The following is a 14,972-nucleotide window of genomic DNA, read 5'->3' as shown; positions in this document are numbered from 1 at the left end:
CCATTGCTATTAGATCATTCGAACCAGTGTGCTGATAGATTTAATCTTTCGTTGCTAGAAGAGATTTACGGCACGACACTGGTGAGCACTCGTTCAGTGTTAGCACATAAAGAGTCATATGGTTGCTCTTCTGGATTGCCAAAAAAAATTTATTTTCCCAATTACAAATCATCATGTCATTATCCTGACGGTGTATGGTCAGCAAAGTTTCCGCAGCTTTTTTTTTTTTTTACAAGAGTGGCGATGTTTAACCCAGGTGTTGTGAGCAGATTGCGGGTTGGGTAATTAATTTAGCTTATGTAAATTACCCTACAGATGGTAATCGCAGTCTCCAGCCCTCCCGCGTTTGGTTCTGGGCAAAACTTTTCTGTACTGTTGCTAAATGCTTTGCTTGAGGGGATTCCCACCTTCCAGTCTGAAGTCGATTTAATGATACCCAGGTATAATTCAGGTTGGGAAGTGTTGTGTCCTTCAAGGGGAAGGGCACCAACCGCCCAGTCCTGGTGTTTTACTGGCACCAGCTCCCACCATAGCGAGCCCCGGAGCTGGGGCCAGCACAGAGGGTCCTGTGGCCCCCCCTGGGAGGAGGCTGGAGCTGATAAATAAATATATTCCCCTGGCCTCGTGGCCGGCTGCTCCTGCAGGCCTCGCTGCGGGCGGACAGCCACAAGCCTGGGGTTTCTGCTGCATAACTCATGTGCAGACTATAAAAGTCTTTTCTGCAGAGTTCTCCCTGCTCTTCTGTTGGGGGCCTCCGGGCTTCTAGAGCAGAAACCGAGCTGCACCTTCAGGGGGAATGCAGGAAAAAAATATCTGAGGCTGCATAATTCATATCGGGCACATCAGGAGAGAGTTGAACTCCATCTTAGACCCATCCCTGGCTTTTTATTCATACAAGTGGTATTTTTTATGAATCTTTATGGCTCATACAGTCAGAACTAACTGTTCAAGGGGAAAGACAGCATTAAATATAGCAAAACATGCCTTGATTTTAAAACTCATAGGTTTTTTCCACTCGAATGGTTGAATGGGGTGTAAAACTAGTTCTTCCTATGCTCACAGGTTTCTTTTAAAGTCTCTTAAATGTGTGTAATCTAAATTGGTCTCCCAAAGAATATTGGATTTTGTAATTAGCCATATGCTTCTTGCATTGTTAGAAATGGAAGTGGAGTGTTTATCTCTGACATTGTTAAAGGAGGAGCTGCAGACCTAGATGGAAGATTAATTCAAGGAGATCAGATTTTGTCTGTAAATGGAGAGGATATGAGAAATGCCTCGCAAGAGACTGTTGCCACCATACTTAAGGTGAGTACATAATACATTTTAAGATACTGGATTGTAGTCACTGACACTATGCAAGGTGATTATCCTGAAGTGCTATTTACACATACACGGGACAGCTCGAACTGATTACCGAGGCAGGAATTTCATCTGAAATAACTTTGGGAGATTCATTTAAAATCACTTCTCCGTGTATATTTAGAAGTGGGATGATACCAAGTGGGAAAACAAAAGCACATGTAGTATTTAGGGATTTACTTGAAAATGCAACTGGGTATTTCATACGTTAGAAAAATACTGGGGAACCTGAGAGGCATACAAATCAGCACTGAAATAAAATGCCTTTGGCTTTGCTGTACTAACCTGCAGCTATAAAATGGCAGCTTAAATCCGTTTCTGCACAGCTTTCTGTCTTCCCAGGGTGACTTTATACTCTGAAGTTGTGCAGTCTGGAAGAATTTGCTTTTTGCCATTAAAAAGCTTGTAGCTGCTTAAATCGGGGGGAGAGGGCAGGGGGTGGCCTGGCTGCCGGTGCCTGATGTTAGCTCCTCCGTGCCGCTCCTGGGCCCCACAAGCCTGTTGCAAGGGTGAGAGGATGGGTGGGAGCCATGCTGCGGACCCATTTCTCCTCAAAACTACATCTGGAGACAAGGGCTTTTTCCCTGCCATCACCACTGGTGTTTCTGCATATGATTTCTTTCATTCTTAAAAGGAAAGGCTAATTATTTCCTTGCTTTTTCCATCCAGGGTTGGTACCTGGCCAAAAGTTTACCTATTTAAGAGTTGGAAATTGGTGATATGAGGGTATATTACTAAGTTGAGTGCAGATGCGTTAAATTCACCTTTTTCAGCAGCATTTTTCCTCTGAAGTGCTTTCCATGAGTGTTGTTTGTGGCAAACATCTCTCAAAGAGTTGGGATCTTTTTGCTTATTTTTACTGAGCAATTGGCCATCCACAGTTTGCCTGTAGGAAGATTCATACTGATTTCAGCAACCAGGGATAAACCTTCAGAATAAACCCCAAATCCAGGGATGGACACTTTTTGTATTGTCTAAATACAAATGTGAATGTTTTGAGCGTTCCTTGTGGTTTTCTTCACGGCATTGTGGAGCTGAATATAAACAGAATTCTCTCCAGGAGAGCATCTACTTATATGTCTACTTAAATGCTGTACCTTGTGGTTTTTTTTTTCCAAGTGTGCCCAAGGCCTAGTGCATCTCGAGCTTGGGAGATTGCGAGCTGGATCATGGCTATCTTCACGGAAAACATCCCAAAACAGCCAGGTTAGTGACAAATTCATATCTATAACATGAAGCTGTGACGGGCAGGACACGGGGACAGCGCTCCTGAGCCTTCCACAGACCATGCTGGGGATGTGGAGCAAAATATTTTATCCCAGCAATTTTCTATATGAAACTGCAAAGTCGGTGTCATGCTGAAATGCCAATTCAGTAGAAGAGGTAGTTCATGTATTTTTCTTTTTTAAGGGGTGTCTTCCTGAGACACAATAGAAATATGTAATATATTTCTCAAATGGCGATGCCCAGAATTTTTTTTTTTAAATGCTGAATGTATTTTCTGCAGCTGTTTTGTCAATCAAAATGAGTTAATGAAACTGAACTGTATCTTTGCCTATCTTATGGCAGAACCACATGAGAGCTGCTTTCCTCTCAAAGAAAACACAGAGCAATTTCCTGCTTCACTTGCTTTTTACCTGAAGCGAGGACAACAATTCATTTTTCAATCAGAGCAGGGCTTTTCCCCTCTCCCCGCGCCCCCCAATCAGCTCAGACACTGATACCGTTGGTATTAAACCTGAGGATTGCAAGGGAGAAAAACAAGGCAAGATGACTTAGAAAACTTTTTTTTTTAATGGATTTTCCTTCCGAAGAGCCAACTGCTTTGCCATGATATCAAAGCTGCCCTTGTCCCTGAGAGGGGAGGCTTGTCCTTGATGTTGCGCATGAACGACCCCAAAAGGGTGCCAAAATCATAGTCATGTGCTGTGATTTCTTAACTTTCTGAAGTGATGCTGCCTGTTCTCTGGGTGGGTGAAGTGTCAGGAAGGGCTAAAGAGCCCGTAGCCACGTGGGAACAGCTGGACTGAGCCCAGCTTTGAAAATAATCACTAAATATCATTGGAGAAACATCTGCACTGCATGCAGCGGGCAAGGAAAAATGGAATAACGGAGGAAAGCGATGCTGATTGCATTAAGTAAAGGCAGCAGTCTCAAATATTACTTTCTTCTGGTCATTGTGTCAAAAGATAGGCTAAGGAAGAGGATTGGAATCAAAAAAGCCACGGTTAAAAATTATCCACCCAGTTTTACTGTGTAAAACTCATAGCTGAAAGGGAAGCAAAACGCTGTAGTATTTAACATGATTCCAGGTAGAAAATCAGATCAAACAACGTCGTCCCCTTTTCTTCGTAGCAGAAGAGGCTTTTGCAGGAACCTAGTGATTTCTGTATTTCCTTTAATACTAGAAATCTTAATTGCTGTTCTTCACGCAGAGTCATTTGAGAGCCTTCGTCTCACTGCCCCTAAGTGACTCGGTGATTTTGAAAAGTGAATAAATGTTTCTCAGCAAAAGCCTTCCAAGAGTTATAAAAATCTTGGCAGATAATACGGCAAATCAGCTTGAATGATTTGCACAACTGGGAGCCACGTTTCAGAAGGCGCTGGCCAAGAGCATCCAGAACTTTTGTCCTCACTTGGCTTTTTTTCTTGGTCCATCACATACCTTTAGGGGGAGGGATGCAAGCCTTGGGGTGCAGACAGGGGTTTCTTTCACGCACATTGCAAATTATGTTCCCTGCCCCATGAATTGGCAACTGGAGGTGGAAATTGTGCTCTGCCTGTTGTTCCTCACTGACAGCTGCACGCTGGGCAGCCGGGAGGAACGCTGCCAGAGCCTTTGATTCCCCACCTAATGCGTTTAGAAGGGAGAAGGCTCTGCTGTGGATGGAGAAGTAGAGACCAGGTCTTTGTTTTACATAAGGCAGCTCAGTTGGAAAGATCTGGCCCTCGGTGAAGCCTGTTGTTCAGACGCACTTCCTAAATTGAGAATGATGTTTTCTCCAGGGGCAGGGTCTGAAGATAAGGCTGGATAAGGAGGTAGGGAAAGGAGGGCTGGGAATGGACAGCCAAGAACTGGTTACGTGCACAAGCAGCTGTCTTCAGAGGCTGTCAGTATCACAGAATGATGTGGGGTTGGAAGGGACCTCTGGAGATCATCTCCTCCAACCCCCTGCCAGAGCAGGTCCACCCAGAGCAGGTTGCACAGGAATGTGTCCAGGTGGGTTTTGAATGTCTCCAGAGAAGGAGACTCCACCATCTCCCTGGGCAGCCTCTTCCATAGCTCTGCCACCCTCAAAGTGAAGAAGTTCCTCCTCGTGTTTAGATGGAACTTCTTATGTTCAAGTTTGTGCCTGTTATCTCATTTCCTATCCCTGGGCACCACTGAAAAAAGACTGGCCCCTTCCTCTTGACACCCTCCCTTTAAGTATTTCTAGTATTTAAAGTGTTCTCCCTTTTGTCAGCTCTAGGACACAGGCATCTCATCCCACACCTGGGATGTGACTCTGGTTCTTGGTCAAATGAAAGGAGCAGCTTCGAATACAGGACCTTGTAATCAGACAAGACATTTAGCTAAAATAACAAAGCCTGTAGCTTAAAACAAGATGGGTGTGAGTGCCATCCCTGTCCCCTGGGAGAGGAGCTGCTACGTGTCCTGCCGGGTGCACACTCATCTGAGTGTGAGCTGCCTTCAGGATGCATCACGGAGGAGATGCCCACAAGCTTTAGCAGCAACCATCATCTCCCCTTCTTGTCAGGGTGGGAGACACACTGGGAATAAGCAGAGGAGGAGGATTAATTTTATTTCCTTATGCTGTCTAGAGCAGACTTGAACAACATACACTCTTGAACAACATACAACATACACATCAGGTGTGCAGTGCTATGGCTTTGCCCTCAACTCGGGGATGGATTTTGGTAGTTTCTCCCTTTGGAAATGAAGTTGGAGGATTTTGCACTTGCGTGGCCAATGTGGTATTTCCAGTCTGGTTGGCACAGAGCACAGCTGCACCCATATGTTGTGAAAACTGGTATAAAGTTAATATTTGGGTCTGACTCACTAGTTCTGGTTTATTTTTTTTATTTCAGGCGAGCCAACAGAGTGTCCATGGCCACTTCCACCCTGCGCTCGCTCCGGTCCTCTCTACCTTACAGAATTTTGTCAGCACAAAAAGATCTTCAGCAGATGTGTCTCAGAGAAACTCAGGTATAATCTGGGTGGCTGTCAGAATAGCTGCCTGTTATTTGCTTTGTATTTGTGCTGGTTTAAAAGCAAAACTGAATACTTCATTCTGGTTTTCCTACTCAGCCTCCCAGAAGACGTAGCACTGATATTTTTAAGACCAAAGCACTTTCCAGCAGATGACATTATTTTTATGTCTGCTAGTAGAGTAAAAGTTCCTTTATTTGAAGTGCAGAGTTCCTGCTCCCTGCTATTCCCCGACGCCCTTGTCGGAGGCTTAGCACAGGCAAGGTTCTCGCTTTAGGAACGGTTTTCTCAGGGAATAAAGCTGCCACCACTTCATTTATATCTTTGTTGCTCTTGAGCCTATAAAGGGGTGTTTTGTAATGAGAAAGTCACAATGCTCAGCTCGCTCGCTATTCCCAGATTTAGCAAGTGTTGGATCTACAACCTGTGGGAGCTTGTGGAGAGGCTGCTCCTCGGTGTGCTCTGGCTGGGGTCAGGAGCTGGTAACCTTTGCTCATGTCCAACTGTGGGCTGAAGACATTTCTTCTGCCAGTTTGCAAGCAGTGGAGGAGGCGTGTGGCTTTTTGGGGAGCTTTCCCTGTGCCGTTTGAATCATAGAATCATAGAATCATAGAATTTCCCAGGCCAGAAGGGACCTCCAAGGGTCATCTAGTCCGACCTCCCCGCAGTCAGCAAGGACACCCCCAACTAGACCAGGTTGCCCAGGGCCTCAGCGAGCCTCTTCTTGAATATCTCCAGGGATGGGGCCTCAACCACCGCCCTGGGCAACCTGTTCCAGTGCTCCACCACCCTCACAGTAAAGAACCCCCTCCTAATCTCCAGTCTAAATCTGTTTGGAAGGGCCCTGTGGCGCTGAGGATTCAGCATCCCTGGGGCTGGGCTTCCTGCTGCCCCTCAGCTGTTCTGCTGGGGGTCTGCAGAACAGGTATCTGCCCAAGCACCCGTGCGTGGCAGTGAGAAGTACTGATATGTGTCATTCAGAATCATTAACTCTTGAAAGAGACTAATTTTGCTTGCTTTCTAAAAGGTTCTTAACATAGTTTAATTAAAGCTGGTAGAATTAGGGGTAGAGCAGAGCCCAGGTCCTGACAACACCATCAGCTTTTTGGCTGTTTAGTCCCAGCTCAAATGATTTTTTGGAAGTGTCCCTTTTTTCCCTTATTTTCTTTTTTTTTTTTTGTTTATGTGGGTTTTTTTTACTGTTTTGAGTACTTCTGAATGTCCTATGGCTAGATATATGCCAGCCAGACCTTCCTGGCTGTCTATTATTTCCTAATACAGAACAAATTAGATGAGGAAATCAATGGAACCTCAACCAGTCTCAGGCCAGCCGTGTCCCCTACCCTTTGTGGTGGGGACGCTGTGATTTATGAATAATAAGCCAACCTTTAATGGAGTGCAACACACAATAGGGCTTTTCTTCAGGCCGGCAGAGAGCTGCTATTCAGTAGGGGGGGGTGAGCGGCGGCTGCGCTGCGATGGGCGTCGCGGTGGCATCCGTCAGCCGGAGCGATGACATCCCTATTCATCCCTGGGTGACACAGGGATCCTCTCCTCCTCACGTGAGCTTCACTGCCTGGTTTGGCACAGGAAGGCTCCGCTTCTGCTCGGCGATAACTCTGACTAGGCAGCAAGGGACCATTGTCACCCGACAGCGTTATCTCTTCATTATATTATCTCTTAATTACAGGAGGTAATTGTTTGTTTCTTTATTAGTAGGAGCAGATACGGGCCCGAGGACTGTGGAGATAACAAGGGTCAGTGAGTTATTTTCTATCGATTCAAAAAGCTGACACCTTTAACTGAAGTTGTTAATTTTTGTTGCATTTCTCAGAAGTAGAATTGCATTATTTGTGTTTGCAGTAGGCTGGTGGATGCGTGGCTGTGTAATGGGCCCTGCGTGTGCGAGGATGTGTGTGTCAGTTAATCCTATCTATTTTCTCCCTGTTCCATAAATCAAATGAATCAGTTATTTCTATACCCCAAACACTGACCTCTATAAGTTATTCCAATTGCAAATGTTGGTTTGCTTTGCTTTTATTTTAGGGGCCAAATGATGCGCTTGGTATCAGTATAGCAGGAGGGAAGGGAAGTCCTTTAGGAGATATTCCCATCTTCATTGCCATGATCCAAGCCAGTGGTGTGGCTGCACGTACACAAAGGCTCAGAGTGAGTAGAGGGGTCCCCTCAACATTTCCTATTTCATCTGCCAGAGATGGTCCCCTCAACATTTCCTATTTCATCTGCCGTGTGTCCCACAGAGAAGGAGCCTCAAGCACTTCTGTATATGCCATCACTTTGATAATGTCTCATAGGCTCTGCTTCTCACCCCCCCAAAAAAATCCACACTTGCCCTTCTCTTCCTTTTTCAATTATATTGCATCTTGGGATAATGGCAATTGTTGCCCACATTGGAAAAGTGACATTAAGAGAAAGAACATAAACACATTTGCAGTGGTTTTTGAATGTATATCTTGATCCAGACCCAGGGAGGGCAGCAACATGCTCTCTGGAAATCACAGGCATTTTGGGGACTGGAGGCTGGGCATCATGTAAAGCTCAAACCAGCTAAAAACCAGGTCGGAAGTTAGTTGTTTGATTTCAAGGCCCTTATAAACAAACACCAAAATAAGGCACTTATATCAGACCCACAGGATATGTGGGTTTCCAGGAATGACCATGGTGAACCCTTTCCATTTTGGAGAGAGTTTCAAGATACCATTAGTATTGAAAAGAACTTATTAGCAGATATATAGGACTGCTTTGGCCCATGAGATTTATTAGCACACGCTGCTACATTCATGCCATGTCTCTAACAGAATTACACAATAGCACTAAGGTCCAGGGTCAAGATCATTGTTATGTATAAGAAGAAGAAATCATCTAGGTTAATTAGATTAATATCAGAAGTGCCTTCTTTCATATACTGCGTTCCACATGTGCACACATAGTCAGAATGTGAACTTGTCTGCACATATGGACACAAATTAATCCTTTCTGGGCGGGAGGACAGCAGTGAAAATCTCACTCTCTCTGCTTGCAAATAGAAAGAGTAAAATACAACCCATCTTTGTTTCTCTGATTGCATTGTTATTTTTAAAAAATCTGTGTTGTACTTGCTCTGTACTTGCTCTGAAGAATGGTAAATGATCACTAGCAATGCAGAATTCTCACAAAAGGGATCCTGCAAAAGAGAAGCATGACTGTGCGGTGCCAAGTTCACGAGGAATTTTAAGCATTCTTAATTTTAATTTTCCCTAATGCTAGTAATTTTCCATTACTGTTGTACTTTTAGGTTGGAGATCGGATTGTCAGTATTAATGGGCAACCTTTGGATGGGCTGTCTCATGCAGATGCGGTTAATCTACTAAAGAATGCTTATGGGAGCATTATCCTGCAGGTATGATGATAAATTGAACATGCAGCTGCATGAGGGTAGATAAATGGCAGGCAGGAAAAAAACCAAACCCTAAGCATCACTGGCACAAGGCATCACAGCGTTGCAGGGTGCTCGCTGATGGGAATTACACAGAATGAAAGCGAGAAATAATTTTCATTCAAAAATTCTTTATTGCCACTCATACAGGCTGTGAGCACGATTATATAAAAGCGTAACAAAGAGAACAAAATAACTTGTTGCTATACATGATAAATCAACAAGCTTCCGAGTTGTTTTTTTGTTGTTTCTTTTTTTAATTTGAAATTAACGAGGAACAAGAAACGATGTGTGTGTGTGTGTGTGTACGTGTGCGTGCGTGTAACTACACTGTGGCCAAACTGCCCACGGTGTTAATTTCCTTCTTCTTGAAAGGGGTAGAAGAAAGAAATGCGGGCAGCATTTAGTAAAAACGATAGCATCATCATTAAGACAGTGCTGCCCAGAATTGATTATTCTACAGGTAATGAAAAATAACACTCGAGAGAGAAAAACAGCGTTATCACCACCATGTTTATGTGCCAGCCAAAAGGAAGGCATGTTCTGCCACTCTGATTCTAATTGCTGCTTGCCAGTGCATTCATCTTTAGTTTATTTTTATGTTTACACAAAGAAATGAGAAAAATACTTGCCGGAGAGAATTCAAAATACTACTCGTTTGCAGAATTATTGTAACAATTGGAAAAAAAAGCTTAAGACGTACCACTAAAATCTACTCTAATTTTCTTTATCGTCACGGCATATTGGACTGGAGCGCATCTTGAGAGGTTTTTGCCAGCTTCTTGTTTGCATTGCAACACAAATGTGACTATAAAAAATGGGGGGGAAGAAAAAGATTAAAAAAAAAAAAAAAAAAGAAATGAAATTATAATAAACTTAGTTTTAGACTTGCTTATTCTTTGTTTTGTTTGTCCGTGAACTGCTGACCTGGTAAGTGATGAGCCTGTTCCAGAACAGATGGTGTATTTGTGTAGTTCCATTGAAGTCAGAGGAAATACACAGATATACACCAGCTGAGGATTTTCTGTTAAATTATAGTGATCATATTGTTACTAGCGTTGAGTAATTTCACTTCTCATGTCAACAGTATTCCCTGAATAGAAAATAAAAGCTTGCTGCAGAACCCAAAATTGCTTGAAAAGCTTGAAAGCTGTAATACAGCGTATTCTACCTCATGGTGTATTTAAAAATATTCCCCACGAAGCGGGCTGGCAGTTGGTCCCTCACAGAAACAAAGAGGTTCTTCTGGAAACGTCCTTGGGGTTTGTCAGCTGATGGGTATTCCTCCCGTGTTTTTGCTTTCTGACTTTAAATGGGCTTGACACTTTTTGCAGATGATACGGGTTTGTTCTGATAGGGCAGAGTCTATTTTCCTCTCATAAAAACCTCTTCTGTGAAGGTGGGAAGTTATTTTAATACCAGCAAGCCCTGCCCTAAGTGTGGGTACCTGCCGTGCTCACCATAAGTATTGCTCCTTCACCGGATTGTTGGGTTGGTTGGTTGGTTGGTTTGGGTTGATTTTTTTTTTTTATTAAAACAATCTAAATGGAATAATCCTATCGCCGTGATAATCGTGACTGATGTGTCATTAAGTAATTCTATTTATTATCGGGTTAGACCACTTCATGGCAAACTGCTTTGAAAGGTCAGATAATTGCGTTCAGCGGTGTGGAAAGGCTTATTATCGCTCCGTCCCGGGAAGGATGGTAAAGGAGTTTGCAAATGCTGTTTGCAAATGGGAGATTAGGGTCTCGGGGGAACAATCATCCCTTTTGGCTGTTTTGATGCTTTGGTTTAATTTAATTTCTTTTCTGCAGGTGTGGTAATGAGATAAGGGGAAGCTTTTTTACAAGGTTGTTGAACTCTGATACGTTCTTACTGCCAACTGAAGATTTTGGAATATAGGTTTATTTCATTTAACAACGAAATACGACAAATAGGGGCTGGCTCTCTCTCCCCCACTACAAGGGGAAGGAAAACTTGAGGGTGTCTTTGCTGGCTGAGCCGGGTGCAGCTCCCTTGTCAGCCAGACCCCTTCATTTAGGGCATCCGAGAACCTCAGTCCTGGGATGCAAAATTTGCATGAGAAACTAATCTTCCTTCCTAGAAAATGCTGCCACCCTCTTGGCTCCCCGTGATTAGCAAGAGGGAAATCTTGTGGTGGAAGAATTGTGAGCATTCATTTAAAACCAGGGATTTATATAATGGATTTATTTTTTTAGTTCAAAAAGGTGCGTTTCCCTTAAGCCATGCTCACAGCAAGGACTGGAAAAAGTACCTGTTAATTTTGATAAAATAAGGCTGTATAGATAGCTAGAGGAAATATTGAAAATGTATTTACTGAGTATTTCTCACTTTCTCTGAGCCGAGCTTCTGCACTGTACCCTAAGCACCAGGCAGAGGAGAATGTCTCATCCCAAGGAGATGGAGTTAGGGGATAACCACGGCACGGAGTCGATAGGAAATTAATGTCCTTTCAGCTGTAAATACTTCAAATCCAAAACACTTCCTAGTAGTTTCCTCGATTTTTTTTCCAGAAAAAGCGAAGAATAGAAAATGGGCATGGAATGAAAGGTTAAGAAAAAAGCTGAAGTGGGCATTGGCATTTCATTTTTAATAAAATGAAATGGGCAGTGGGCCTGCAAGCTGCAGGCTTTCCTTCTTCTCAGACCAGGCCCCCGTGAACAGCAAACCCCAGACCCTCGTGGTCAAGTAGCTCTTCTCCCAGGACAGCCATAGCTGGCTTTGTACCTCACCCACACAACATGGAGATGAGGCCTTAAAAAGCCTGAGAGAGTTTGCTGCCCCACAGCTTGTCAAAATGTCATTAACTCTGTTAATTACTGCATGGCGGCAATTCGTGAGGGTTTCAGAACAACACAGGGGCCAGAATTGGAAAGTTTAGGAATCCAGTTGGTGAGATTCGTGCTGGAAATTGCGGAAAAGTTGAAACCAAGGATTAATTTCTGTCCTGCTCAGCAAACAAACCAGTCTGAGGTGTTTCAGGGCTGTAATCCCTTGGATCTCTGTGGGAAACCTTTACTTTCAAACCCAGTCCTGGACACCTTGTGTTGGCTCTGAGATGTGCCTATTTCCTTGACAAAGTAGCATTTTTCTCTGGATTGTCCAGAAGAACTGTCCCCCTCTGCTCAGCATCTGAGTAAAGGCAAGAGAAAGCTTCAGAGCAAAGTTTGCATGGTGGCTGCTATTAACTCTGTTATTTGAAAGTATTGAATTAATTTAAGACCATTAAGATACATTAAGATCATTTAAGAGAGTAGGACTTTTATTTGAAATTTGCTTGAAAAAAAAAAACCATCAACAATTGATTTTCCTAATGTATCAGCTGCTTTCTACATAATTAGCCAAGGTGGTTTTGGTATTAAGTGAACAGACAGGGTATTTCATTGCATCTTTCTGTATAGGTTGTGGCTGATACCAACATCAGTGCCATTGCCACCCAGCTGGAGAGCATGTCTGTGGGGTGCAACCTCAACTCTTCTGCTGAGCATCCTTCTGAAGATCCTGAGTAAGTTTGTACTGGCTCCGCGTGACAGAGGTGGATTCCTATGCCCCGTGCAAGGGAAAAGCCCAGGGTGGGGAAGGAGGTCTCTCCCACTGCCTTTCTCTCTAATTTTCCATCACCTTTAAAATGAAAACTGTGACCTTCTCCAAGCTGATTATGAACTTGTGACCATCTTCACCTGCTGATCTGTATAGGTTGTGGCTGATACCAACATCAGTGCCATTGCCACCCAGCTGGAGAGCATGTCTGCGGGGTGCAACCTCAACTCTTCTGCTGAGCATCCTTCTGAAGATCCTGAGTAAGTTTGTACTGGCTCCGCGTGACAGAGGTGGATTCCTATGCCCCGTGCAAGGGAAAAGCCCAGGGTGGGGAAGGAGGTCTCTCCCACTGCCTTTCTCTCTAATTTTCCATCACCTTTAAAATGAAAACTGTGACCTTCTCCAAGCTGAATATGGACTTGTGACCATCTTCACCTGCTGACAGAAATTGCTTGGGTAAATAAGCACAAAATGTGTTTCCAAGCACTAGTTCTGGACATTTTTCAAAAACACTTATCTCCTTTCTTTTCTGATGCCTTATGCTCTTGTCTCTGGGCTTCTTTGCCCGAAAGGAGTTATGATCGTAGCAATTTTAAATAATTCATTGTTGCCAGACTAAGGCAGGAGGCTTAAAAAGCCTGGTATCAGAGGTGAATATTTCAGAACACATCCCAGAACTTTCTTAGTCTCTTAAATCTTTTCAGCTTTACAATCTGAAAAAGTCTGATTAAAAAATTGTCTACTTACAGCATTTTTTAATGGTGATGGAAGTTAGAGATCTAGCCCTCCCATGGCCCTGCGTCATTCTCCATCGTGTGCTTTTTAGGGCAGCTCATAGCATCCCAGTTCTAATTTTGAAATTCATTTTGTCTTCATTTTCGTTCATTAGCTTCATTATGTTCTTCATTTTCATTCTTTGATTCATTCTATTTATCTTAAGAAGCTGAGATGCAAGTTGCTGCCCTGCCTCAGGGGTTTTTGAGTATAAAAGTTAAGCTTTTTGTGCTGCATTCTCTAGTCTGACAATGTGAGATACTGCTTTTATTGCTGCTCTCAAAGGAAAATTGCTTACTTCACAAAAGGGTTTGTATTCTCTTTTCATATCAAAATAGTAAGGAAATTTGAATGTGAAAATATGAATTGGAATTAGGTAGGGGTATGAATTTGTTCTGTCCTAGAGAATTGGCTAGATATTGGTCACCATTGGCTACACCCTTATATAGGTGGAAGATGCCAAACAGCTTTTGTCCACAATAGTTCTTCCTAAATACATAGAAATGACTTTTTCAAATTTGAGATGGAGATACATACATAGATATATATATATATTTATATGAGTGGTCTAAATTCCATCAAAACTCTTCCTGTGCTCAGTGCAGGCAGCAAAACCCCCTGGAGAGAGTTCAGGCTCTGAGTGAGGAGCTCTCAGGACCCAGCCTGGGGTTCCGAGGAGCAGGGTTGTAGGTCAAGTACAGGCTGTTAGAAAACAGCCCAAAGAGCCTGCAGTAGAGCCCAGACTGGAATAGACACGAGTCTATTAGACTCGTTCCTCCGAAGTCATAAAGTAAAATGCTGTAAGAAAATCCTTGCAGTTGCCACTTAATGCAGACAAAAGGCACCAGCTTGGCCAGGAGGGAAGCAAACTCTCCTTTACCTACGTGCAGCGACTGCTGATGAAGGGAGTCCAACTTCTGCATCACAGACGGGTGCTCTTGTTGAGCTCTTATTAAAAATAAGTATTTTCAAAGTGAGGAACTGAAGTTTAGGGAGCAGCATTTGGACTCCAGGGCTGCACGGCAGCGTATTTTAGCGCCAGGACAAGAGTCATGGTTTGTGACTGTGTGAAACACTTCTTGATAGATAGATCTCTCTGTAAGTGTTGCTTCTGCATAAAGTCCCCAGAGACAGATGTTGCTATTCTAAGTGATATTTATTGTGTTTTCAGAGCACCTCAGCCTAAGATAATTACTTTGGAGAAAGGCTCTGATGGACTGGGATTTAGTATTGTAGGGGGGTATGGAAGTCCCCATGGAGACCTGCCCATTTATGTCAAGACTATATTTGCCAAGGTATCTTTTTTTGTTTGTTTGTTTTCTCCCTTCTTCTGTAATAATCTTTAAAAATAGACCTAAGATTTGGCTTGTGTTATATATTATGTAGTAGAAAGCAAAGTATACTAAATACATTGATGTGAGTGAGTGGACCCAGAGCTCTCAGCCGCCTTCTCCGTTTAAATTTCATATTACTGATGGCTGAAACAAGATACTTTATCTCAGAAAAACTGCTCTGTGTACTTGGGAAACTTGGTTTTTTATGTATTAAAATATTTACAGGGCAGTTTTCTATCTGTAAATCTCAGAGAGCCTTCCGGGAGGTGTGGAGGCATCACTTTTCCCACTGTAC

The 14,972-nt window shown here is 43.3% G+C and overlaps 1 protein-coding gene across 1 annotated transcript in view; it reads left to right on the top strand.

The window, feature by feature from the left end:
• The window catches only part of INADL (InaD-like (Drosophila)), a 179,326-nt gene that overhangs the window by 160,011 nt on the left and 4,343 nt on the right, over nt 1-14,972 (top strand). Inside the window, exons 36-43 of the mRNA XM_014939237.1 lie at nt 1,158-1,305; nt 2,479-2,565; nt 5,449-5,566; nt 7,286-7,326; nt 7,616-7,738; nt 8,865-8,969; nt 12,726-12,829; nt 14,515-14,638. Coding sequence (XP_014794723.1) covers nt 1,158-1,305; nt 2,479-2,565; nt 5,449-5,566; nt 7,286-7,326; nt 7,616-7,738; nt 8,865-8,969; nt 12,726-12,829; nt 14,515-14,638 — 850 coding nt within the window. The remainder of the gene's footprint in view (nt 1-1,157; nt 1,306-2,478; nt 2,566-5,448; nt 5,567-7,285; nt 7,327-7,615; nt 7,739-8,864; nt 8,970-12,725; nt 12,830-14,514; nt 14,639-14,972) is intronic.

Source organism: Calidris pugnax, unplaced genomic scaffold (genome assembly GCF_001431845.1).
Source record: "Calidris pugnax isolate Ruff unplaced genomic scaffold, ASM143184v1 scaffold18, whole genome shotgun sequence".
In the NCBI taxonomy this organism is placed as follows: Eukaryota; Metazoa; Chordata; class Aves; order Charadriiformes; family Scolopacidae; genus Calidris; species Calidris pugnax.
This window is presented reverse-complemented; position numbering and strand designations above follow the sequence as displayed.